At 57.0% G+C, this 26,667-nt stretch overlaps 2 protein-coding genes across 7 annotated transcripts in view; both read left to right on the forward strand.

Moving 5' to 3' along the window:
- Positions 1-851, forward strand: part of VAC14 (VAC14 component of PIKFYVE complex) — a 125,886-nt gene extending 125,035 nt beyond the window's left edge. The window contains exon 19 of the mRNA XM_003939929.4: positions 225-851. Within this exon, the coding sequence (XP_003939978.1) occupies positions 225-387 (163 nt within the window). The 3' untranslated portion in view covers positions 388-851. The remainder of the gene's footprint in view (positions 1-224) is intronic.
- Positions 852-2,219: 1,368 nt separating this feature from the next.
- On the forward strand, positions 2,220-26,278 carry MTSS2 (MTSS I-BAR domain containing 2). 6 transcript variants are annotated; one of them, XM_074406104.1, is made up of 15 exons: positions 2,221-2,594; positions 7,172-7,233; positions 7,326-7,399; positions 8,090-8,174; positions 8,287-8,378; positions 8,462-8,536; positions 8,832-9,044; positions 9,740-9,897; positions 10,230-10,337; positions 11,161-11,258; positions 13,460-13,682; positions 22,031-22,105; positions 22,467-22,643; positions 22,800-22,965; positions 23,092-26,278. In XM_074406104.1, the coding sequence occupies exons 1-15, from the start codon at positions 2,526-2,528 to the stop codon at positions 23,862-23,864; spliced, it is 2,448 nt and encodes an 815-aa protein (XP_074262205.1). In that variant the 5' UTR covers positions 2,221-2,525; the 3' UTR covers positions 23,865-26,278. The 6 variants fall into 6 exon arrangements, with proteins under 6 accessions (XP_074262212.1, XP_074262205.1, XP_074262221.1 ...); XM_074406120.1 differs by having other exon boundaries at positions 13,556-13,682; XM_074406107.1 differs by having other exon boundaries at positions 2,222-2,594; positions 8,907-9,044.
- The last annotated feature ends 389 nt before the right edge of the window (positions 26,279-26,667 follow it).

The raw sequence follows: 26,667 nt of genomic DNA on the forward strand, positions 1-26,667 counted from the left end.
AGCAGAAATATAGTCTGTACCCACCAACTTCGGAGGAGGGGGGATGCTCAGGGGCTTCCCAGCTCTGGGGCTGGCTGTGGAGGAAGAGTTGCCAGGTCTGAGACAGATGCCCGGAAGCCAAGCCCACCAGCTTGCAGCTCTGCCCCTGACCCCACTGACCTCTAGCAGCCACTCCCGTGTGAGCCAATCCCCTGACTCTGAGCGTTTCTGCTCCCTCTTCCCAGAGACAGTCTAAAGGCAACCCCCAAGTCCCAGAAAGCTGACTCCCCCAGCATCGACTACACAGAGCTGCTGCAGCACTTTGAGAAGGTCCAGAACAAGCACCTGGAAGTGCGGCACCAGCGGAGCGGGCGTGGGGATCACCTGGACCGGAGGGTTGTCCTCTGACCAGCCTGGCATGGAGGAGGGCCCACCGAGTGGTCCCATGAAGCACTCAGGGTCGTCACGCCCTCCCAAGGAGCTCAAGGACCTGACTCTCAGGACCAAGGCTGGGCCTGCCAACCCAGGGCAGTGTGGGGACCAGAGGCTGCTCTGTCTGCCCAAGCTCATCTCAGAACCCAGTTCACAGGCCTCCAGCGCTGTCGGCTGCATCCTGGCATTCACACAGAGCTGGCTGCCCACCCTGCAAGGGGCTACAACCTCAGACACCACCCATCCTGTGGAATCAACCTCTTTCTAATACCCACTTGGAAAAAGAGCTTGGCCTCCCCCACGTACCAGAGCTCTGGCCTTGTGTGTATATGTATACATATGTGAACACATGCCTGTATGTGTGTGTGCTTGTATGCACATAGGCACCAGCACAAAGATCTGAATGATGCACCCCACCCTAATAAAGAAATAACAGAAAACCCTCAACCCAAGCTTGCCTGCTCCTTCCCAGCTGACACCTGCAGCTGCCCCAGAGCCTCACCCTGTCCTGGAGATCGGGTCTCAGGATGGCCCTAAGGAGAACTGGTTGCCCCAGGGCCTGTTCCCCTACTCAACCTGAGTGGGCCCCTAGGTCTCCACTTCTGGAACCTGCACCTTCCTAGACAGCGCCACGCATGACCTACCCTGGAATCCTGAAACCCTGCCTTCCCCCAGCTTTTAATCCACCTTTCTCATCCTGACTCCCTGGGGCAACAGGAGTTCCCTACTGGGCAGATAGGAGCTGAGCCCAAGGAGTTCCTGCATGAAAGGCCAGTGCACGCTGCAGAACACTTTGCAGATCGCTGAGCAAAGGGAGGAAAAGCCCAGAGCAGTCCAGGGAGGGACGGGTGCCCCAGTAACTGCTTTGGCTGAAAGAGCCCTTCCTCACCCGCAGGGGTACCACCTGTCCCCAGGCTTTGGGAACCCTGGGCTTGGTCTCCTAATGAGCTTGTAATTGGCTCCCTGTGGCCTCTGGAGTAGGGGAGAAGGAGCATGTGCCTGCTCTTCCCCAGAGTGCCCCCCTGCCCCCCCCCCACCGCATCATGCTGCCCCCCTAGGGTGGGTTTCCCTGTCTGGAGTCTCCAGGACGGACTGCACTTGACGTTGTCACCCCATGCACGTGTGTGCATCGAACCCACCGTGGACCCAGGTAGCAGAGACCGGGGACAGTCCAGCTCTGCTCTGCTGGTCGGACGTGAGCCCCCACCCGCTAGGAAGGAGGTTGTCCAAGCACCCTGCCCCCTCAAAAGCCCTGCCTTGGGCACCCCATCTAGGTGGCATCACCACCACTTGCACTTGCAAAAAGGAGTCAAAGAACTTAGAAGGATCAGTAAGGAGGAAAGTCTGGGCCTGGGATGAAACGTCCAAGATGGGCGGCCCCACAACCCCCTGCACAGAGCAGGCTCTGTGCTGTGTATCCCATCCAGCCGGTGTATCCCATCCAGCCAATGCACCCCCATCCCACCGCTGTACCTACTGCCCGTCTTTGGAAGCACGGGAAGCCCCCCGCCCGCGCCCCAGACCAAAGGCCGGAAAGTGTTGTGGAGCCCGAAACCCAGCCACCCGTACCACTCCCGCGTGGACAGGGCAGACCCTGCTCTAGCGCCGCCCCGCGACCCGCCATGGCGCCTGCGCCCGCCGGCCCCGCTCGCCGGACCAGTCTGGCAGCGCCCGGGCTCGGATTTCAAAGCCCTGGTTTCTGGCCGTGAATGGGCCTGCGCCCGCACGGCCGTTCCCACAGCTCCCTCCCGCGCGGCCCTCCCTCTCTCTCCCTCCTTCCCTCCCTCCCTCCCCGCGGTCCCCCCTCCGCCGCGCCCACGTGACGCCCGAGCCTCGGCGGCTCGGATTACCGCCACCGTCAGTCCCCGCGCTGAGGCTGCACCGCGAGCTGCCCGCGCCGCGCCCCCCGCACCACCCGCCAGCCCTGCCGCGACATGGCCCGCGCCACCCGCGGGAGGCCCGCGACCCCGGAGCGCGGAACGGCCGGCCGCTGAGCGCTACACTGAGGCGGGAGGCCCGGCCTCGGAACGAGCGCCGGCGCGGCCTGGCCCCCTCCCCTGCGCGGCTCCCCGCGCTCGGTGCGCCCAGCCGCTGCGGCCCGGCCAGGCCAGAGCATGGAGACAGCAGAGAAGGAATGCGGTGCCCTGGGCGGGCTCTTCCAGGCCATCGTCAACGACATGAAGGTAACCAGGCGCGCGGTGGTGGGTGCAGGTCCCCCCGGGGACGCGTGGCGGTGGGCTTCCGAGCCCGGTGTGGCCGCGCACCGCAGTGTCTGTGTGTCCTTGTCTGAGCACGTCCTGCCTGCATCTGCTGGGCGCCCGTGTCTCCGGATGCCCGTCTGGGGGTGTGGGTGCTCGTGTGTCGGGGTATCCATGCGGTGTCCGCCGTGGCCCCGTGAGTCCTGACCCAAGCCTGTGCACATGCAGGCTCCCTGCGTCCCAGACCCCCAAACCATGAATGGGGTTTGTCTCCCGGACCGACTCTAGGGCCCTTTAACGGTCCGGGGTCTCCCGGGCCTCCGCCCCCTTCCACCACCATGTTCCCCCGCGGCCCAGAGCCCAGACAATGCTGTCACTGCCGAAGCAGGAAAAAATAATAAAGCAGAGAACCGTTAACTCCTTCCCCGCCGACCTAGGCCTCTGCGCCTGACCCTGAAACTGCTGCCCCCAGCCCCGCCCCACCCGCAACGGCCCCCGGAAGCTTCAGGACTCCAAGGTCTCCGGGCTGAATGTCCCTGCATCCCAAGGATAGACCTTGATCGTCACCTTGGGAGGAGTCGGGATGAAGGTTGGGGTCGGTGGAGCAACCCCAAGGGAGCGCTTTTCCTACCCCATTACCACCCTGGGCTCTCAGCTCCGAGCCCCCGTCCCCCTCTCAGGATTGCCTAAGGTCAGGCTGGAACCGGCTACCATTCATTCCTCACCCCACCAGGTTGGGAAACTGAGACTTGGGAATGGCTCAAGGTCATTAAGGAGACTGTTGGACCCTGCCCCTGACCTCAGCCCCCATTTTTCCTCCTGAGAGAGTGGGTTCCTCTCCCCAAACGAGGACAAGGTTTGGCAAGGCTGCCCTAAGTTGACTAGGCAGAGAGGGCCCAGCTCCAGTGATAGGATGGGGGCCAGGAACCAGCGTTCATGCCCTCCTGCCCTGCCCCCTTTCCTTACCCTAGGAAGGAGCAGGCACCCCACAGGAACTCCCAAGGGCCCCCACCTCCACAGCCCACCACTGCACACTCTCAAGTGCACAACACAGAATCCCACCAGGCCAGGGATGGAGGCGGGGGTGGGGGGTGATGCCACCCAGCACAGCACTGCTGGGACAGGCCCTGTGAGGGGTGGGGGTTGCTGGCAGGTTGAAGGTCGAGGCTCCCGGTGCTGCCAGGACAACAGCCCCAGGGACAGCTGCCAGATCCCTGCCCCCGGAAGAGGCCTGAAGCCAGCCTGGCCTGGGACTACCCAGTTAGCAGCTTGTAGATGGCCCCCACCCCCTGCCCCTTATGGTGTACTCCCTGGGGGACCCCCATCTCTTGCAACTATACATCCAGGCCCCTCCGCCAGCCCACAGCAGTCCCCACCTGCCCTGTGGACATCTCAGCCCTGGCTCCAGGATCCTGTCGGGGACTGGAACACCCAGACCACCCTCCCCTGTCTGATCCCAGGGCTGGCTAAGGATGGGCCTTCCCGCACCCCACCACCCACCACCATTGGCAACCTCATAGCAACCACTGCAGACAGCAGCAGATTTTGCTCGCAAAAGCAGACCATCTCTCTCCCTCTCTAGCCGATTTGCAAGGAACTTTGGGATGAGACAGAAGGAGTGGGCCCAGATCAGAGCAAGTGGTTCAAGCCAGACATTGGGCAGGATTTGCTGACATGGTGGAGGCAAAACAGGAGAGGCTTCACCTGGGATGATGCCAAGACAGATGTGCCCCTAACTATGACACAGGCATGTGCTCAGGGGCCATGACCAGGGGCAGAGGAGGGGACAAGCCACCTGGAGGCTGACCGCCTGGATTGGAGGGCAGCTTCTGGTTTTTCTCTCGGTGGCCTGAGCAGCAGGGCTTCCACAGAGGAAGGCAGCCAGTAGCAGCCGGATTGAGGAGACTGAGCTTGCCCCGTGAGGCCACCTCACAGTGACTCCACAGGCCCCACAAAAGCCCTCTCCCCTGGGCCTCTGGGAGGCCCTGACCTTGGGCTGAGCAGGGACCAAGATCAGATGCCTGTTGGTGTCAGGATGCCCACTGAAGCCCAGAGAGGAACAGGGACTTGCCCAAGGTCCCCAGCCTGGGCACGGTGCCTTCAGCAAGGTGAACAGGGCCTCCACTTACTGCTGGCCCATCCAGAAAATTGGGTCATATTCTTCACCCACCCCAAGAGTGGCATGTGTCACCTGAACATATAGGCCTGGCCGGGCCTCTGCTAGGGGCCCCTGGCAGAGGGCAGGGCTTGTGTACTGTTAGCCAGTGTTAACTGAGCACTTACTGTGTGCTGGGCACTGCAGGAAGCTGGCTAGGCAGTCTGCTTCGGTCTCCACACTGGCCTGGTGGGGCAGGTGCCCTTCCTCTCCTGATTTTATAGGTGAAGAAAATGAGTCTCAGACAGGCCCTTGCCCAGGGGCACCTGGAAAGCCCACTCCCTGGAACTGGAGGCTGGATTGCTCACCCGTACTCCACATCTGAACCACAGCCAATGCCGGGACAGACACAGCCTCCTCATCCCCATCCACTTGGGAGCCTCTAGTGACAAGCCCCTCACCTCCCCACTCCAGAGCAGCCACTGTGCTTGGGGTGGAACTGGGTGTCTCTCACATCCCGGCAGTCCCTGCTGCCTCCCCAACCTTGACGCTCAGTGCTTGTCTCCCTGCATTGTAAGGGAGTCCCTCTACCTGGCATCCAGTGACCAGGCAGACATAGGATGAGGTCCTGACCTGGCCACCCTGTGGCTGTGGGCAAATGAGCTAACCTCTACAGGCCTCCGTTTCCTCGTCCGTGAAATGGGGGTAGTCATGGTAGTCATCTCATGGGGCTGCTGGGAAGGCTTTTTGCCTGGACCTCTCAGGTGAAGGCTGAGGATGCTGTTCCTGGAGCACCAGCTGCTAGAGCCATGTCTCTTACTTTTAATCAGAGAAACTGACCTGTAGTGAAGAGGCAGATATAAACTAATAAGGCGTAACCTCCTTGTCTCTGGGGTCATTTATGTGGTTACCGTGGGGAGGGGGGCGGGTCCAGGTCCTTAGAGACCGAGGCACCTGGGTCCATTTGCTGAAGGGAAAATGGCCTAGCCTCCCCTGCGACCCATCTTGTCCCCTCCCCAGGGGAGAGGCTTTAATCTCTGAGTCTGCCCCAGCGCTGCTCAGGAGCTAAGAAGGTTTCTGGTGCCAGGACAGCTGGCTCTGGACCCCCCTGGTTCCCTTAGCAACTTGTCTACTCCCTGGAGGGAGGTCTTAGTAAGGCTTCAAGGCTAGGTGGGGTGGGGGTCTAGGCGGTGGGAAAGTGCCCCCTTTTCGAAGACCCTTAAAGGTACCCAGGCACAGTGGCATGAGTCCACTCCTTGGGACGGCTAAGGACAGCTTCCCAGGCCACTTCGCCCTGAGCTCTGCCCGCCTGGGGACAGCCCACCCACAGCTTCCCCACTCCTGCTTCAAGCTCTGTGGACTTCACAAATATTTGCTTTCTCTGGACACTGGTTTGGTTGGGCTGGGAGGGGAGGGAGACTCTGAGGTCCCCTAAAGCCACCCTGTCTCCTTCTCACCCTGCAAACTCTCCTAGCCTGGCAGGGCCAGCCCAAGCCCACTCCTGGGTTGCAGCTGGGCAGAGCCTCCCTCTGAGGCCCTGGAGAGGCAGGGACTCTGCTTTCCCCTTACCTTGGGAAGAGCCACAGCCTCCAGTGCCCCATCCTACATAAAGGGGAAGGTCAGCAGCCCCTGTGGGCTGGTGTTTGGCTGGCCCAGGGCTCCCCTTCAAGGAGCAAGACTACCACAGGGCGCTTGGGCCAGGGCTTAGGTTTCTCCAGGACCCCAGGGCACACATTAGCCAGAAAAGCCCCATAATCAGACTGGACAGCTCGGTCACCAGGAGTCCGACTTACCCACTGGGAAACCCCCTCCCAACTTGGAGCCTTGGGCCAGCCTGGGATAAAGGCCACACTGTTTCCCCAGGAGGGGAGGGGAGAGGGGGGTGGAGAAAGGTGGCTCTATTGGCCGCACAAGGCCCCATTCAGCCCGGGGCCTGATTGTCCCGGGCAGGCTGGCCGGGCCCTTGCAGCAGCCACAGCCTCCTCGGCCCTGGGAGCCACGGCTGCTAGCCTGGGATGGCAGCTTCCAGGACACAGGGTGGGGGCCTCGGAGGCCCCAGTCTACACATGGTGTGCCTTCAGCCCTGCCCTCCACGCTGTACCTCTGCTCTGGTGGTCAGTGCCACTGTCCCAGGCATGTGTCCCAGAAACACGATGCCCCTCACTGGGCTCAGCCCAGATCCCCTGCCAGGCCCTGGGAAACCCCGAAGGGACAGGACCTGCCCGACAGAAACTTACTTCCTGTTCCGTTTCCCCTGAGGGAGAATATGGACACCCTGTAGCCTGTAGGGTAGACATCCTGACGTCAGGGAGGCAGGGCATGACAAAAGTGCCCATTCCCAGGGACAGGCCTTGCTCATGCCTGGTGGCTCTGTCCTTGGTCCTCTGCCCTCCCAGGGGGCCCAGAGCCTCCCTCTCCATGGGGCAGGGCTGCAAGAACCTCACTTCCTCTCCCATCTCGCCGGCAGAGCTCCTACCCTATCTGGGAGGACTTCAACTCCAAGGCCACGAAGCTGCATTCCCAGCTGAGGTGAGGTGGCCCAGGGCACCCCAACAGGGGAGGGGCAGGCAAAGAGAGCACCCCCACCCCCTGACCATCTGTGCCATTGTCCCTCTCCCCAGGACCACTGTGCTGGCTGCTGTGGCCTTCCTGGATGCCTTCCAGAAAGTGGCTGACATGGCTACCAACACCCGAGGTGGGGAGGGGCATGGCTGGAGGTTGGGGGTGCCCCAGGGTGGGCCTGGAGGCTGGAAAGGCAGCGTAGAGGATGGGCCAGGGAGAGGATGCCAAGCCCAGGACCTTGAGTTCCGTTCCTTAATGGAATGGGCTGGTCGCGGAAAGAATGAGCCCCTCATCACAAGAGGCATGCAAGCAGGAGTGGGTGAGTGGTGACAGGAGTGTTCCCTGGGGATTCCCTTCTTGCTGTGGGCTGTTCAAGTGACCCCCCCACCCACCCAGCCACGCTGTTCCCCCTTCCGCACAGAGATTCTCCTTAGGGCTTCTTCCCACCCGTGCCCGCCTGCCCTTCTGAGAGCACGCGGGGGCAGGTGAGCACACCGCTAGGCTTGGCGCCTCCTCTGCCCACTGGTTGGAGTGGCAGAGACCTGGGGCTCCTGCTCCTTTGAGCCCTGGGCATGCTTGCACTCCCACACCTGCATCTGGGCACACCTGGAGGGTCGTTTGGCCGGCTCCTGGAACGGTCTTTGGCGCCCGCCTCTCCCAGCTGGGGATGGCAGAGGAAGAGCTAGTGGAGATGGAAGAGGCCCCGAATCCCCCGGGCCGGCAGGACTGCGGCTCGGTGGGAGCGGGGCGCCCCCTCCTGGCCCGAGGCCGGGACTGCGCAGGTCCCGGCTGGCCCCTTCCCACGCCGCGCTTGCCTCGCCAGGGGCCACGCGGGACATCGGCTCAGCGCTCACGCGCATGTGCATGCGCCACCGCAGCATCGAGACCAAGCTGCGGCAGTTCACCAAGTGAGTGCGCGCCGCGGGCGGGCAGCGCGGCGGCGGGGAAGGGCGGGGAGGAGCGGGGCGGGGCGGCGCGGGGGAGCACGGCCTGACCAGCGCCCCCGCCCGCCCTCCACAGCGCGCTGCTGGAAAGCCTCATCAACCCGCTGCAGGAGCGCATCGAGGACTGGAAGAAGGCGGCCAACCAGCTGGACAAGGACCACGCGAAAGGTGGGGGCGGCGAGGGGCCGGGCTTCCTGCCCCCGACTCCGCAGGGACCCCGTTAGAGCGCTCCCCTCTCCCCCTCTGCACAGAGTACAAACGAGCCCGGCATGAGATCAAGAAGAAGTCGTCCGACACACTCAAGCTGCAAAAGAAGGCGCGCAAAGGTAGTGCCCGGCGCGGCCCCCCAAGCCACAGCCCCGTGGCCCCGCTCCACAGCCCCGCCGCCCCGTGGGGCGCCCCATTCTGGCCAGGGGGGCGCTGTCCCAGACACAGGACCCTCCAACCTGTTGGGTGGGTCAGAGGGAGCCGCCCTGCCCCCCAGACCTGGTCCAGAACCTCCCTCGGGGAGGCAGCAGGAGGCCCAGGCAGCCCCGCCCCAGGAGTGGCTCTGTCCATCCGGCGTCTTTCACACATTCTTTCTTTCTCTGTCTCTCCTCTCCTCCCACATCCTTCCTGTAGAGCTACTTGGTAAGTCAAATGTCGGTCCCTCCAGCTGCTCCTCCCGTCCTTGTTGCATTTGTCTGTCTCCCTCAGCTCAGGGCCATTGGAAGGAACCTCTCCGGGCCAACGAGAAGCCAGGAAGGCGGTCGGTCCACGAGGGAGGGGCCTGGGGCACAGTCCCCCTGGGGCCCCCAGGGCCCTGGCCAGGGATGAGTCTGGGGCCACTGCTGGGTCAGTCTGCCAGGCCAGGAGGGGTTGGCCGGGGTGGGGTGGGGCCACAGGCCCTGGCTGCCCCACCCTCACCAGGCTGGCCTGTGTCCTTACCTGTCACCTCCACACCTGCCATCTCATAGTCTCCTCTGCATCATCCTCTCACCTCTTTCTGTCTTTCTCGCTGCTTCTTGTGTCGCTGTTGCCGTCTGTGTGCACTGCTCCCTGAGCTGAGTGGGGACCCACACTGAGACAGACCCCTTCCCTGCCCTCAAGCCCCAGCCCTAGCTCTCCTGACTCCTGTCCCCATGGCATGGCCTACAGCTGAGCCACACGCTCTTCTTTGTCCCACTTCTGTCCCAACTCCCTGAACCTTATGAGGTGTGGGGCACCATCCCGGGCCCTGGGTGGAGGCCAGCGAGGCTCCGTGTGGGCAGAGCTCCTGGGCTCCAAGAGCCTCCCTGGAGGTGCCCCAATCCGGAGTGGCTTTGCAGCTTTGGCATCTTTCCTGTGCGTGTGTCTGTCCTCTCTGCCTGCTTTGATGGGTCTAGCCCTTCCACAAGCCGCACAGTCCCCACTTCCCTCCCCAGTCCCTGGCCCCAGGGCAGCACCTAGCCCCACGGCCGGGGGATGCTGCCATCAGGGTCTGAGCCATGTGTGGGTGTGGCAAGCCAGGCCAGCATCCCCAGCAAGGCCTCTCCTCCCCACCCCTCCAGGGAAAGGAGACCTGCAGCCCCAGCTGGACAGTGCCCTACAGGACGTCAACGACATGTACCTGCTGCTGGAGGAGACGGAGAAGCAGGCCGTGCGCCGGGCGCTGATCGAGGAGCGGGGCCGCTTCTGCACCTTCATCACCTTCCTGCAGCCTGTGGTGGTGGGGCTCCTGGGGACTCGCAGACCCCAGAGGGGTGGGCTGGGCCCAGGGTTGACCTTCTGACCTCCAAGAAAGGTCGCTTCTCAGCACTCCCTGGCTAGGAGCATCAAGGCCACATGCTCCTGGCCCAAAGGCAGGTCTCGTAGCTCCCCGTGTACTGATTTGGTCTGGAAAGACCATGCCAGCCATCCAGGCTATGTGGGCCCCGCCTGCACCAGCCCCAAGCAGCATTCCTTAGCACAAAAGGGTGAGAGAGGAGAGGCCCGACAAGACCTGCTTCTCCAGGGCGGGCAGGCGGGCGGGCAGGCGGGGCTGACTCGCTGCTTCCTCAGAACGGAGAGCTGACCATGCTGGGAGAGATCACCCACCTGCAGGGCATCATCGACGACTTGGTGGTGCTGACCGCGGAACCCCACAAGCTGCCTCCTGCCAGCGAGCAGGTGCGGGAGCCCTCAGGCCTGGGGCAGGGGCAGGGGCATGGGCAGGGAGGAGATGGGCTGCCTTAAGTTAGGGAAAGTAGAGGGGAAAAGGGAATGGCATTTGGGGGAGGCAGCTGAGGGCACAAGACCAGACCCCTTCTAACACCCACTGCAGGCCATCCCAGAGCACCTGCCCGGGCAGGGGAGGGTATGCCCCGGCCAGTGGCATTCTGACTCAGAGCAGATGTGCAAAGTCCTGGGTCCGTGCAGCCAAGCCCAGAGTCAGCCTGCCCTGCTCCACCTGTTGAGACCACCTGCCAAATCTGGAGATGCCCCTCCACCCTTAGTGCCCAGAAACCCCATCCACTCCCCTAGACCCAGGCACACCTGGCCACCCCCTCCCTCTCACCAGCCCTGCTCCCACTCCACTCAGACCGGTCCCACCCACGGCCTGCAGGGCAGCACACTCCAGAGGCACTTGTTGCATGCCCAGCATCTGCCAAGTTATGTCAGGGAATCTTCCACTCTGAGACCGGAACAAGTGGCCCCAATTCACAGGAGAAAACCAACTCAGGGAGGCACAGGAGCAACTTGCACCCCATGGGGCCAGGGTCAGCTCAGAATCTCTACTCAGTGTGTGTGAGCTGAAGGGGCTCGGAGGAGCTTGAGTGTCCCCCCATGTCTCCCTGTTCCCCAAATTAGGAGAAGGCTGGGGGAGGGGGCTTCAGACTCCTGGGGTCTTCTAGGGTGTGGTCCACAATTGGGAAGAGAGTCAGGGGGCTTCTGGCCCTACCAGCTCTCAGGGGCTGCCTCCAGTGACCCCCCCATCCATGTCCACGTGCAGGTAATCAAAGACCTAAAGGGCTCAGACTACAGCTGGTCCTACCAGACCCCACCCTCCTCACCCAGCAGCTCCAGCTCCCGGAAGTCCAGCATGTGCAGGTCAGTGGGGGTGGGACTCTCGGGGGTGTGGGGGACAGAATCCCAAGAGGAAGTGGGGACGCTCCAGCAAAGCTGCATCAGAAATTACTTCAGGGCCTCAAAATTCACAACTTTTACATCATCTGAGGAATTTGCATATATAGAGGGAAAATGTGCCCTGTCATCCCAAGACTGCTACTGGCACAGGCGTTTGTTGGCAGGATAGGGAGCAGGGGTGGCGGCAGCTTCATTTTTGGAGCATCCACTATGTGCCAGGTGCTGTGCTAAGTGCTTTATGCATTTCTTCTCACTGAATCCTAACACTGCTCTATCAGGTATGTTATCTCTATCTCACAGAAAGGGAAACTGACGTATGGAGTCTCAGCATTTAACCACTGGACTCTGCCAGGCCCAGCATGGTGTGGGGTCATAGTAAGAGATCAGGGAGGGATGGGAAGGCTTCTGGGAACATGCGCTGGAGCCACAAGGTATAGGACACTCCAGCCTGGCTGGCTCCTAAGAGCTGGTTCCCATGGGGGCAGCTGCCACAGTTCTAGCCTTGACCCAGGCTGACCCCAGAACAGAAACAGAGCTGGGGAGACACCAAGGATCTCACAGTCACCAACCAGGCTTAGGATCATGGGGCCTTCCTTGGGTGGGGAGGGGAGTGAGCACAGAGCAACCTGCTGATGGGACTCCCCTTTTGCCATGGCACCCTTCTCCCCAGAATCACTCTGGCTGGACATCCAGGGCTTGGGAGAAGCCAGGCACAGCGATCAGCTACTACCTCAGAGAGAGGAGAGCCCAGGGCCCCCAGAGGCTCTTCAGACCCTGGGTGGGTGACCATCCACAGTGAAGGGTCTGATTGCAGGGGACAGGCATGAGCAGGGCAGAGGCTGGGAGGCTTCAGGGTCATGCTCAGGGAGAAGGCAACTTTCACTGCCAGGAACACCGCCCAAGGGTTGAATTGCTGTGCTCAGGCTGTGAGCCACAGAGGGCTGGACACCCTCGAGGGAATGGAGAGGGTGAGGGTGATGGTGGGTGCAGGACCCACCTGGAAGGTGAGCTCTGTCCCCAGACACACCATCACCACATGCTAGGTACATCCATATCCAGTTAGGATTGGATGGCGAATACCAAATTTTGAGAAGGTGGGTTAGAAATGATCAGACTTGAGTCTGGCTCTAATTGTTTGATGCCTGGTGACTCAGTTTCCCCATCGTTAACCTATTTTTTTTTTTTGAGACGGAGTTTCGCTCTTGTTACCCAGGCTGGAGTGCAATGACGTGATCTCGGCTCACCGCAACCTCCGCCTCCTGGGTTCAGGCAATTCTCCTGTCTCAGCCTCCTGAGTAGCTGGGATTACAGGCACGCGCCACCATGCCCAGCTAATTTTTTGTATTTTTAGTAGAGACAGGGTTTCACCTTGTTGACCAGGATGGTCTCGATCTCTTGACCTTGTGATCCACCCGCCTCGGCCTCCCAAAGTGCTGGGATTACAGGCTTGAGCCACCGTGCCCAGCCAACCTATTTTTTTTTTAACGGGGGTCATCAGTGATAAATATATATTCCTTAGGATATAAGAATTTAGATTAAGATATTTGGCAAAGCCAATAGGTTTTTTGGTGGGTTTTTGGTTTTTAATTTGTGGTCTGTCACCCAGGCTGGAGTGCAGTGGCACAATCTTGGATCACTGCACCCTCCACCTCCCAGGTTCAAGCAATTCTCGTCCCTCAGCCTCCCAAGTAGCTGGATTTACAGGCCACCCGCCAACATGCCCAGCTAACTTTTGTATTTTTAGTAGAGATGGGGTTTTGCAATGTTATCCAGGCTGGTCTTGAACTCCTGTCCTCAAGTGATCCACCCACCTTTGGTCTCCCAAAGTTCTGGGATTACAGGCCTGAGTCATCATGCCCGGCCCGAACAGCTGTTCCTAATGGCAGAATAGGAGGCAAAGAGGTTGCCTCATCCTGGGCATTCCCTGACCGTGGCTCCCCTCAGCACTAGGACTGGGGTTACCCTGCTCTGGCCCGCCCCTTCCACACCATCCCAGAACACAGCTCCTCTGTAGTACCTGGGTCTCAGGACCTCCTAGTCTGACATTGTCTTTTCCTTCCTTTGCCCCTCACCTCTTTCCCCACCCTCGTCTGTCACCCTCTCCCAAACACACACCCCTCTGTCTCCCTGTCTGGCTGCTGTGCCCTCCTCCTTCACTCCCCTAGTGCCCCCAGCAGCAGTAGCAGTGCCAAGGGTGGCGGAGCCCCATGGCCTGGGGGTGCCCAAACATACTCACCCAGTTCCACCTGTCGCTACCGCAGCCTGGCGCAGCCAGCCACTACCACCACTCGCCTCTCCAGCGTCTCCTCCCATGACTCTGGCTTCGTCTCCCAGGATGCCACCTACTCCAAGCCCCCCTCGCCTATGCCTTCAGACATCACCAGCCAGGTGAGGGGGCATTAGGAGGGTCAATCAGGGTGGGGTGCCGCAGCCTTATGCCAGCATCAGGCAAGTCACACGTGGGGCCACTATCACTGTTGAGACTGGCCTGAAGGCCCTGAGGCCTTCATTCTTTTCAGTATTTATATTATCATTTTCTGTATCTGCTTTTAAATTCACCTATCTTTATATTTTAAATGAGTCTCTTGTTAGCAGCATGATGCCTAGATTTTCTCTTTTTATCCAATCTGACCACCTCTATCTTTTAATTGGCATTTTTAGCCCATTTCTATTTATTATGATTGCTGACATATTTGGACTTCTGGCTTTCTTCTATTTGTCCTGAATTCTTGTCTTACCCTTGCCTTTGTTTCTTGCTTTTTTCTTATTTCCCCTCTACTGGATTGTAAGTTATATTCTCTCTCTTTTATTTTATAGGTTACTCTGAAATTTTACTATGCATGCTTACCAAGTCACAACCCCACCTCCTGAATAATTTAAGTCCCTTCATATCTATTTTTTTACTTGTCAACCACTCCCTCTCAAACTTATAAGCTACATTATTTTCCCTTTTTTTTTTTTTTTTTTTTTTTTTTTTTTTGAGACGGAGTTTCGCTCTTGTTACCCAGGCTGGAGTGCAATGGCGTGATCTCGGCTCACCGCAACCTCCGCCTCCTGGGTTCAGGCAATTCTCCTGCCTCAGCCTCCTTAGTAGCTGGGATTACAGGCACGCGCCACCACGCCCAGCTAATTTTTTGTATTTTTAGTAGAGACAGGGTTTCACCATGTTGACCAGGATGGTCTCGAGCTCTTGACCTCGTGATCCACCCGCCTCGGCCTCCCAAAGTGCTGGGATTACAGGCTTGAGCCACCGCGCCCGGCTATTTTCCCTTTTTTTTAATAGGACCACAAATGACATTTTTCTTCTGAATCTGTTTCATACATACAGGACTTGTTTAGATTTACCCATGTGTTGATAAACATTTTGTGTCATTTTTTCCTTGCCTCTCAAATCCTCCAAAGTCCATTTTCTTTCTTTCTGAAGTAAAGAACATCTTTTAGAAACTCTTTTAGCATACATCTGTAGTGGTAAACTCTGTTTTTCTCTGTCTGTAAACATGTTTTATTTCGTCCTCTTTCTTGAAAGTTAGTTTTGCCAGGGACACTATCCTGGAGTGACGGTTATCTTCCGTCCACACTATGAAGGTATTTTTCCCACCGTGTCTGGCTTCCACCCTTGGTTGGAAGGTCTGCTGTCAGTCACACTGATGCTGCTTTTTAAAGAATCTCAGTCTCTCTCTGGGCACTTCTAAGCCTTCTCTTCAGTTTTGCCACAATGTGTCTATAATGTGGATTTGTTTTTATTTAACATCCCTTGGTTTGTATTCATGTCTTTCATTTGTTCCAGGAGTTTTCAGTCATTATCTCATTTTGTTTTGTTTTGTTTTGTTTTGTTTTGTTTTGTTTTGTTTTGTGAGACAGGGTCTCGCTCTGTCTCCCAGGCTGGAGCACAGTGGCGCAATCTTGGCTCACTGCAACCTCCTCCTCTCAGGCTCCAGCGATCCTTCCACCTCACCCTCCCAAACAGCTGAGACTATAGACATGCACCACCATGCCCAGCTAATTTTTGTATTTTTAGTAGAGACGGCATTTTTGCCTCATTTCCCATGTTGGTCTTGAACTCCTGAGCTCAAGAGATCTGCCTGCCTCAGCCTCCCAAAGTGCTTCAATTACAGGCGTTAGTCACCGCGCCGGGTCAGTCATTATCTCTTTATTCCCACTTTCGTTCTTTCTATTCTCTCCCGTGGGGATTCTGGCTGGCTGCATGGCCGCCTCTCTTTCTATCTTATGCATCTTTTGGCTCATAGTTTCTATCTCCTTGTTTCTCCAGATACAGTCTGAATCATTTCTTCAATTTTATCTTCCAATCAATAAATTTAAAAATACTACTTTTTCTCTTTTTTTGCTATTTAACCCAGCCACAGAGGAGTTTGTTTTTAACTTTTTATCTTGAAATCAGTTTAGACTTGTAGAAGAATTGTAAAATATGTAGAGTTCCCTTATACCCTTCCCAGAGTCTTCCCCAATGTTGACATCTTACTTTATGTAACTACCAAAAACATTTTTATAACCAAGAAATTGCCGGGCGTGGTGGCTCAAGCCTATAATCCCAGCACTTTGGGAGGCCGAGGCGGGTGGATCACGAGGTCAAGAGATCGAGACCATCCTGGTCAACATGGTGAAACCCCATCTCTACTAAAAATAAAAAAATTAACTGGGCATGGTGGCACATGCCTGTAATCCCAGCTACTCAGGAGGCTGAGGCAGGAGAATTGCCTGAACCCAGGAGGCGGAGGTTGCAGTGAGCCGAGATCGCCTGGGTAACAAGAGCAAAACTCCATCTCAAAAAATAAAAGAAACCAAAAAAAAAAAAAAAAAAAAACCAAGAAATTAACACTAGTATACTACTAAGTAATCTACATTTGTTTTTCTATTTTTGCCAATTTTCTCTCTCCTGTCCTTTTGCTGGTCCAGGGGTGCATGACCCAATTTAGGACCCTACATAATGTTTCCTTTTTTTTTTTTTTTTTGAGACCGAGTCTTGTACTGTTGCCTGGACTGGAGTGCAATAGCACGATCTCGGCTCACTGCAAGCTCCACCTCCTGGGTTCGCGCAATTCTCCTGCCTCAGCCTCCCAAGTAGCTGAGATTACAGGCGCACACTACCACACCCGGCTAATTTTTTGTATTCTTAGTAGAGATGGGGTTTCAGTATGTTGGCCAGACTGGTCTCAAACTCCTGACTTTCTGATCTACCCTCCTCAGCCTCCCAAAGTGCTGGGATTACAGGTGGGAGTTTTTTCTTTTTTTTTTTTTGGACAGAGTTTCGCTCTTGTCACCCAGGCTGGATCACAGTGATACAATCTCAGCTCACGACCTCTGCCTCCCTGATTCAAGCGATTCTCCTGCCTCAACCTCCCAAGTAGCTGAGATTACAGGCATGTGCCACCATGCCCAGCTAATTTTTTTTTTATTTAGTAGAGACAGAGTTTCACCATGTAGGTCAAGCCGGTCTGGAATTCCTGAACTCAGTGATCCGCCTGCCTTGGCCTCCCAAAGTGCTGGGACTACAGGCGTGAGCCACCGCGCCCAGTGAGGACCCTACACAGTGTTTCATGTTGGTGTCACCTCAGTGTCTTCTGCTCGTGACAGTTTCTCAAACCTGTCCCTCTTTGTTTTTTTCATGACTTTGATACATTTGAAGAATATCGATCAGATATTTAGATTTGCCTCTAAATCTGACCTTATCTGATGTCTTTTCATTCAGAAATGCAAGTCACACAGCTTTGGCAAGAGTATCACAGAAGTGGATTGCCCCGTTTGGTGCATCCTGAAGGCTGCACGATGTCACTGTGCCGTGTGACTGGTGCTGCTGACTTTGATCCGTGGTGAAGGTGGCATGTGCCACCTTTCTCCACTGGAGTCATGATTTCCTCCTTTTTAATTAATAAACTATCCCGTGAAGGGATACTTTTGAGAGGATGCAAATGTCCTGCTTCTCCTCCTACTTTTGCTCACTAATTTTGGCATCCACTGATGATTCTCGCTTGTTAAAATAGGCGACTTTCTATTTCCATCATTCCTCCACTTATTAATTGAGATTCTACTATAAAAAGATCTGTCTCGTGCCGGGCGCGGTGGCTCACGCCTGTAATCCCAGCACTTTGGGAGGCCGAGGTGGGTGGATCACAAGGTCAAGAGATCGAGACCATCCTGGTCAACATGGTGAAACCCCGTCTCTAGTAAAAATACAAAAAAGTAGCTGGGCATGGTGGCACGTGCCTGTAATCCCAGCTACTCAGGAGATTGAGGCAGGAGAATTGCCTGAACCCAGGAGGCGGAGGTTGCGGTGAGCCGAGATCGCGCCATTGCACTCCAGCCTGGGTAACAAGAGCGAAACTCCGTCTCAAAAAAAAAAAGAAAAAAAAAAATTGAGATTCTACTATTAAAAGATCTGTCTTGTGCCAGGCACAGTGGCTCACGCCTGTAATCCCAGCACTTTGGGAGGCCGAGGCGGGTGGATCATGAGGTCAAGAGATCGAGACCATCTTGGTCAACATGGTGAAACCCCATCTCTACTAAAAATACAAAAAATCAGCTGGGCATGCTGGCGCATGCCTGTGATCCCAGCTACTCAGGAGGCTGAGTTAGGAGAATTGCCTGAACCCAGGAGGCGGAGGTTGCGGTGAGCCGAGATCGCGCCATTGCACTCCAGCCTGGGTAACAAGAGCAAAACTCCGTCTCAAAAAAAAAAAAAAAAAAAGATCTGTCTCTTCTCCCCCATTTATCTATTAATTTTTGTTTTTATCAATGCGGACTCATAAATGTCTTTTTTTTTTTTTTTTTTTTTGAGACGGGGTTTCGCTCTTGTTACCCAGGCTGGAGTGCGATAGCGCGATCTCAGCTCACCACAACCTCCGCCTCCTGGGTTCAGCCAATTCTCCTGTCTCAGCCTCCTGAGTAGCTGGGATTACAGGCACGCGCCACCATGCCCAGCTGATTTTTTGTATTTTTTTTTTTTTAGTAGAGACGGGGTTTCACCATGTTGACCAGGATGGTCTCGATCTCTTGACCTCATGATCCACCCACCTCGGCCTCCCAAAGTGCTGGGATTACAGGCTTGAGCCACCGCGCCCAGCCTTAAATATGTCTGAACTAGCCCATTACCAACGAGTCTTTCAGGAACTTTTTTGTTTTCTTTGAGAAAGAGTCTCACTCTGTCACCCAGGCTGGAGTGCAATGGTGTGATCTCAGCTTACACAACCTCTGCCTCCCAGGTTCAAGCGAACCTCCCACCTCAGCCTCCCAAGTAGCTGGGATTATAGGTTCACGCCACCACGCCCAGCTCATTTTTGTATTTTTAGCAGAGACGGGGTTTCGCCATGTTGGCCAGGATGGTCTCAAACTCCTAACCTGAAGTGATCCACCAGAATCAGCCTCCCAAAGTGCAGGGATGACAGGCGTGAGCCGCCATGCCCGGCCAATGACCTTTTTTATTGAAATATTCTAAGCACACCAAGAACAAGAACATAAGCAGGATAACCATCACTTCTGAAGCCACCAGTGCTCTCTTAAGTCACTACACACCCAAGGGTAACCACTATCCTGACAAGTTTTGCCTTTTTTTTTTTTTTTTTTTTTTTTGTTTTGAGACAAGGTCTCTCTCTGTCACCCAGGCTGGAGTATGGTGGCACAATCCTTGCTCAGTGCAGTCTCAAACTCCTGGGCTCAAGTGGTCTTCCTGTCTCAGCCTCCCAAGTAGCAGGGACTACAAGTGTGCACTTTCACACGCGGCTAATTTTTTTCTTTATAGAGATGGGGTCTACTATGTTACCTAGGCTGGTCTCGAACTCCTGCCTTCAAGCGATTCTTCCACTTCAGCTTCCCAAGTCACTGGGATTTCAGGCATGAGCCACAGCGCCTGGCCTAGTTTTGCCCTTTTTATCCTTTCTACATGTATATATACAATCATATACTATGTATCCTTTATGTCTGGCTGCTTTTTGCTCAGTTACGGTTATGAGATTCATCCCTGTTTTTGGTAGATAGAGACCATGCTGATTGCTATATATCATTCTATTGTGCGAATATATAATTTAGCCATTTTGATGGACATTTGCATAGTTTCCAGTTTTTTTGGCTATGATGCTGCTAACAGTGCTGCTGTGAACGTTATAGTGCACAGTTCCATGGGGCACATACCCAGGAGCAGAATTGCAAAGTCATGGGATGTGCATATGTTCAGATTGGATAGGTACTACCACACAGTAATCCAAAGTGCTCATACCAGTTGACACTCTTGTTAGCAAAGTTAGGACACTGTTTTGTTTTGGTTTGGTTTGGTTTTGGGTTTTGGTTTTTGTTTTTGAGATAGAGTCTTACTCTGTTGCCCAGACTGAAGTGCAGTGGCACAATCTCAAATTACTGCAACGTCTACCTTTGGGGTTCAGGTGATTCTCCTGCCTCAGCCTTCCGAGTAGCTGGGATTACAGGTGTGTACCACTACACCTGGCTAATTTTTGTATTTTTAATTGAGATGAGGTTTTGCCACATTGGCCAGCCAGGTTTCAAACTCCTTACACCTCAGGCAGTCCACCCATATCAGCCTCCCAAAGTGCTGGGATTACAGGCATGAGCCACTTAGCCTGGCCAAGATTATGGTAGTTCATTGCTATTCCACATCTTCACCAGCCCTTGGCATTTTATATTGATTTCATTTTAGCCACTCTGGTGGATGCATAGTAGTAGTAGTTTTCTGTATATTTTATTTACATTTCCCTAATGCTAATGAGATTGAATACCTTTTCATACTTTTTTTTTTTTAAGAGATAGGGTCTTGCTATGCTGCCCAGGCTGGCCTCATACTCTTGGGCTTAAGTAATCCTCCTACCTCAGCCTCCTGAGTAGCTGGGACTACAGATGTGTACACTGAACCCAGCTACCTTTTCATACTTTTAAAGGCCATTAGAATATTTTCTCTCATGAAGGACCTTTTTAAATCGTTTGCCCATTTTTCTACTGGATTGTCTATCTTTTTCTTACTGATTAGTAAAACTTTTTGGTATTGCAGATAAAGTTCCTCATTGACTATCTTCTCTCCTATGGGTAACTTTTTATTCTCTTAGTGGGGGCTCTTTTAATGACCAGAAGTTCTTAGTTTTAAAATAGTCCCGTTTATCCATTTTTAAATTGTTAGTGCTATTTGTGTCCTGCTTGAGAGATTTTTGCCTACTGCAAGGTCACAAAGAGATTTTTCTCTAAAACCCTTATGGTTTTGCCCTTTTTCTTTAGATCTACAGCTCATCTGGACAATTATTTTACTTTTTGTAGAGGCAGGGGTCTCACTATATTAGGCTGGTCTCGAACTCCTGGGCTCAAGTGATCCTCCTGCATCTCTTAAGTCAGCCTCCCAAAGTCCTAAGGTTATAGGTGTGAAATCAGATCAACTTCCTTTCTATTCCTTGCTTGTGTCTGTTTTTTCATGAGCGAGTGTTGAGCTTTTTCACGGAGTTTTCCAAATACTATTTCTATTGAGTTTTTTACTCTACCCATCATATTGCTAGAAGTCTGCCCTTGTTATTTCCTCCGCATCCTCACAGGGGGTGCCTGGTTTCCTTTTATCTTGGTGATCTTGGTTCGTTAGAATCTGCAGGACATCTGGGGATCTAAATCTGAATGATGCCAAGAGCTGGAGGAAGGGGGCTGCCCTGGCTTATCTTGGCTCATTCCTAGGCTAACACCTCACTGTGCTCCACGTCCCCACCGCTGTACTGAAGCCGGTGCCTGCCCCAGGGAACCCTGCCCATCACACATGCTCAGCAGTTCATGGGCCTGTGTCTACCTTGCTTTTTTCTTTCTTCTTTGTAGTTGTTTAGGAGTGGCAGGCCTCCCAGCACACCTAGCCCACCCCACTGCCCAGAGCAAGTGTGTCCCTTTCGTACTTCAGTCCACTTTAAAACAGGCTTCTCCCACCCCATTCTATAGAGGCAGTTCTCCTCGGGGTCAACGTGGACACCCTGTACCCCCAGCCGATGGCCCCACCCAGCAGCATTAGCACAGTGGGTCCCCTGCTCCGCATTGCAGGCTCTCCTGATTTCTGGGGCATCACCTGCTCATGGTTCTCCTCCCACTTCTCTGCCTGCTCCGTGGCTCTCCTTTACCGGACTCACTTCCTCCCAGCTGCACACATCATCAGCCGCGGGCCTAGCCCTCAAATCCTGTCTAACTGCACTCCCTGCAGGGTGGCCTCATCCCACCCCAAGACCACTGCATTCACAGCTCCAACCCCAACTTCTCCTGCACTCCAGCTTGTGAATACGACGGCCTGCATTGCATCCATGCATAAGACCTCACAGGCAGCTCAGTTCAGCACTCAGCGTGGCACCCAGGGCTTAACACTTCCCCGTGTCCTCTGTCTGAGAAAACTGACACCATCAACCCAACTGCTCAGACCAAACACCCAGCTGCCACCCTTAGTCTCTTTTTCCCTCACTGGCCATATCCAGGCCATCAGCAGTGAGTTCTGTGGTCAGTCTTTAAAATGAGCAGGTCTTGGGGCTGCACTGTCGGGTGGGTCAGTCAGTGCCCACTGTGTACAGCTCTGGGCTGCTGCGTTCTGCTGAAGACGCTCAGCAGCCATGGCCCTGGGACAGGCGTGGGGCGTGGGCGCTGGGTGAGGCACTGAATCGAACCACCCCTGCATGCCAGCTCTGTGACCAGAACTGTTCTCTCCTCTCCTCCTCACCACCTGCTGGCCCCTGTCTGTCTGCAACTGCCTGCTGGCCTCTGCATGGCAGAAGTCCTCCAGCTCCGCATCCTCCGAGGCCTCGGAAACCTGCCAGTCCGTTAGCGAGTGCAGCTCCCCCACCTCGGTCAGTGCTCCCAGCCCAGCCCCAGGACAGTCACCAGCTGCCCCTCCCATACCCTCCCCACCTGCTGCCATCACCACACAGAGGGTCTGGGTTCAGCCAGGGGTGCACACAACAACACCTGTCCCCAAGAGACAGGCCACCTGGCCACCTCCTTCAGGCACTGCCCATAGCCACAGCTAACCCCTGGGCCTGGTGAGACTGAGGAGTCACAGTCACACTCCATGCTCTGCCCTTGGCTGTGATTGGGAACCAGAGGACCCTGATAGCCCTGGACACCCTGAGCCTCAGTGACAGTGAGGGGCCCCCAGGCCATAGGTGGTGGGGCCAAGGGACCCCCTGACCTGCCACACCCTCCCTGCAGGACTGGTCCAAGGTTGGCTCCCATGAGCAGCCCTCGGGTGCCACTCTGCAGCGGAGGAAGGACCGAGTGGAGCTCCTGCGAGACACAGAGCCAGGCCCTGCCAGTGGGGGCACCCTGGGCCCCAGCGGGGAAGAAGCACCTCGACCACGGATGTCCCCTGCCACCATCGCCGCCAAGGTAGGCCGGCGAGGGCCCCACTTCACTCCCAGGTTAGTGCCAGGAGGCCCAGCCAGTGGCCTCAGGCCCAGCTCCAACTACCTGGCTGGGCTGCCTGGAGTTTGGGCAGAGGGGACTGGGGGTGCAAGGCTTCAGCCTGCAATTTCTCACCCTCAGCATGGCGAGGAGGTATCCCCCGCAGCCAGTGACCTAGCAATGGTGCTGACACGTGGCCTGAGCCTAGAGCACCAGAAGAGCAGCCGGGACTCGCTGCAGTACTCCAGCGGCTACAGCACGCAGACCACCACGCCCTCCTGCTCCGAGGACACCATTCCCTCCCAAGGCAGGCCCGCGGGGCTGGGACTGAGCCACCCAGGAGGGCCCCTTCCTTCCCCCTGCGTGCTTACCCTGGTGGGCTGGGGGCCAGGGGCCACCTGCGCCCCGGCCTCACTGTGTCCCGTGCCCCCAGGCTCCGACTACGACTGCTACTCCGTGAACGGGGATGCGGACAGCGAGGGCCCGACGGAGTTCGACAAGTCATCCACCATCCCACGCAACAGCAACATCGCCCAGAACTACCGCCGCCTGATCCAGACCAAGCGCCCGGCCTCCACCGCCGGGCTGCCCACCGCAGGGCTGCCCACGGCCACCGGCCTGCCCTCGGGCGCACCCCCCGGCGTGGCCACCATCCGCCGCACGCCCTCCACCAAGCCCACCGTGCGCCGCGCCCTGTCCAGCGCAGGCCCCATCCCCATCCGGCCTCCCATCGTCCCTGTGAAGACGCCCACGGTGCCTGACTCACCTGGCTACATGGGGCCCACGCGGGCGGGAAGCGAGGAGTGTGTCTTCTACACCGACGAGGCCGCCTCGCCCCTGGCACCGGACCTCGCCAAGGCCTCCCCGAAGAGGCTCAGCCTGCCCAACACAGCCTGGGGCAGCCCGTCCGCAGAGGCAGCCGGGTACCCCGGGGCGGGGGCCGAGGACGAGCAGCAGCAGCTGGCGGCCAACCGGCACAGCCTGGTGGAGAAGCTGGGGGAGCTGGTGGCGGGCGCCCACGCACTGGGCGAGGGCCAGTTCCCCTTCCCCACTGCCCTGTCGGCCACCCCCACGGAGGAGACGCCCACCCCGCCCCCTGCTGCCACCAGCGACCCCCCAGCCGAAGACATGCTCGTGGCCATCCGGCGTGGGGTCCGGCTCCGCAGGACCGTCACCAACGACAGGTCGGCGCCCCGCATCTTATGATGGCGCCACGCTCTCTATCCTCTCAGGCCCTGGTGTGAGAGGTGGCCTGGGCTGTGAGCCGCAGGCACTCAGCGAGGGCCCAGCCTGGAGAGAGGACAGAGCCAGGGCAGGGGCAGTGCCGCTTGACGGAAAGAGACGCCTTGCTTGGATTCCAGCGTTTAAACGGGAAGCAACTTCGTAACAAGCCTCACCGGGAGGGAGCCTGCAAGCCGGGGCCTCGTTTGCGGCTCGGGCCTCGTTTGGGGCCTGTTTTATGCTCTTCTGCCCCTCCTCTTCCTCTTCTCGTGCCCTGTCTCTTCCGCACCCATGAGCACCAGAGCCAGGGCCGGCCGGCCCACGGCAGAGGGGCTGGGCTGGCCTCGCTTTCACCACCCCGGTCTCTCCCAGGGCCGGCCCTGCCTCAGCTCCTCCCAGAATGCCGGCCTCTCTCCCGTGCCTGAGCTCCCCCTCCCCTCTTGCCTTCTCTCTGCCTCTCCCAGGACCTTCTCCCTGAGATGCAGGGCAGCTGTGGAGGGGCCAGGTGCGTGCTGGGCTGGATGTCTGCTGGGGGCGGGGGCGATAGGTCGGAGTTGGGAGGCCAGGCCCCACCACGGGGAAGGGACCTCCAGGGCCCATGCCGAGTCTCAGGGAGGAAACCCGGGGCTGCTTAGGGGATCTCGGGGGCCCTGTGGTGGCTCCCACCCCTCGCCCCCCACCACCCCATGAGGCTGGTGGGAGTGAGGGTCAGGGCAGTTCCTGGGGAACTAGGGCAGCAGGGTTAGGAGGACGGAGGCCCTGGGATCATTGGTCAGCCACGAAGGCACCGTTTTCAGATGTCCACGTCTCATTGGCCACATCAATCCTTTAACTTTGGGGGTCACAGTTTCAGCCACCTGGGGAGGTGGGGACTGGAGCAGTAGGTAGTGTGGGGTCATTTGATGGATGTAATAAAATGTAGCTGACTGTGGACGAGGACTGTGTGTGGGGTGAGGGATGATACAGGGTGTGTGTCTGGGAGTGCCTGAGGGACAGGGCCCCCCCCAGTGGCCTGGTGGTTCCGTGGCAGGAGGAGAAGGGGGGGACGTGGCTCCCCCAAAGCTGGGGGGAAGTTACTATTCTCTCCAGCGTCTTGAGGATAGCCAAAGTAGGGCTGGGGGCCCCCGGCCTGTCTGCTGTTGTGTGAGCCGGCTGCAAGCCCAGGTCAGGGAGCGAGGCTGGGAAGATTGGCTTTGACTCTCTGTTCCCAGAGGAGATGCCATCCCAGGACCGCCCCCACTGTAGTCCAGGCTTCCGCTGGCAGCAGGGTCAGGGGGAGGGGCAAGGCTGCCCCACCCCATGCACTGAGTCACGCAGGTAAAAGCACGTTAGCCTAGGGCAAGCGGAGAGAGTCCTGGTGGCCCCGTAGGTCCCGAGGGAAAGCAGGGAAAGCAGGGCTCAGAGGACGTCTAGGGCCCAGGGTGGGGTCCCACCTGGGGGTCAGGAGAGTCTTGGTCTTGATGGAATGGAACTGGGTGTGAGCCCCCCAGGCTTGAGCTCCTGGGAGTTCTTGTGCGGTGAGCTGGGACCCCAGATAGGTCCGGGCACCGAGCAGGCCTCGGGAACTGATGGAGAATGGTCCCTGGCAGTCACCGGGTCCAAGAACTGCCTGGCCAGGCAAGCACTCAGCCTGTGGAGCTCAGGCCAACACCAGAGCCCTGGTTTTAGGGGCCAGGAGAGCAGGTGACCAGTCTGGGGAGTCTTGGGTGGAATTCCTGCCAAATATTCTCCCCAGGGGGTTTGTCGAGGCAGGGGGGTGGTGGAACAGGATTCAGGATGTGGCGGGAACAGGGTGAGGGGCAGTGGGTGGGCAGGCCTGGGCTTCAGAGGTCCTGATGGGAAGGGAGGCAGGGGCTTCCCAGAGAGGGGGCCTTGCGTGGCACAGCCCCCACCAACTCTCCCGTCCCCCTCCCCTTCGAGCCCCGGGGGCTGTACATACTCTACTCCATCCCCAAGACCACCCCGCCCTCTCGTCGTCTTAGCAACCACCTCGTAGGCCCATCCACCTCGGGATCTGAGCCCACCATCCCATATCACAAACTTTGGTTTGAGGGACTTCTTTATGTTCTTTTTTTCTCATTTTGTACAGAGAAATATTCTTTTCAAAAGCGTCTTGACTGAAGTAACTTTCCTGGTGCTGTTGTTAACTTGTTCCTTTTTTTTAATTTATTCCCCCCCACCCCAGGCAGCCCTCCTGGTTCCTACTCACCCTTCCCCCTCCCCACCCGCCACCCATCTGAACCATTTTGTTTCTTTTCTTTCTGTCAGATTTTGGGAAAACTCTCCTCTCCTCCCTACCCCTTCCACACCCTCCGCCCCCTGATTTAAATAGTCACTGCTACAAGTAACAGATGCACTGTGAAGATTCCAGTATTAATAAAGGTGTACTGTAATTAACACCCCTGCCTCTGCCTGGCTTCCCTGGGCTGCTGCTGCCTCCCCACCTCATCCCCACACCTCGCCTTTCCCACCCCAGATCTCGGCTGCAGGGGGCCGGTGGAGGGGGGCGCTCCCAGAGGATCTCAGATCTCCATGTGGGGGCCAGGGCCAGACCTGGGTCTCTGAAATGCCTCCCATGTGTTCCTATTAGGGGCTGCCTGGAGGCAGCTAGATGGAGGGAGGATGGCGAAGGTCAAGGCTAGGCCAACACCCCTTCCTCCCTCCTGGCCAACACAGGCTTGCAGAGGCCCCTGGGCTAGGCAGGGCCAAAACTCCATCCCTGGCACCCCTCTCATCCCACGTCCCTTGGGCAGGCTCCACCCACTCCAAATCAAATCCTCAGCCCGCC

Source organism: Saimiri boliviensis, chromosome 1, assembly GCF_048565385.1.
Source record: "Saimiri boliviensis isolate mSaiBol1 chromosome 1, mSaiBol1.pri, whole genome shotgun sequence".
NCBI lineage: Eukaryota > Metazoa > Chordata > Mammalia > Primates > Cebidae > Saimiri > Saimiri boliviensis.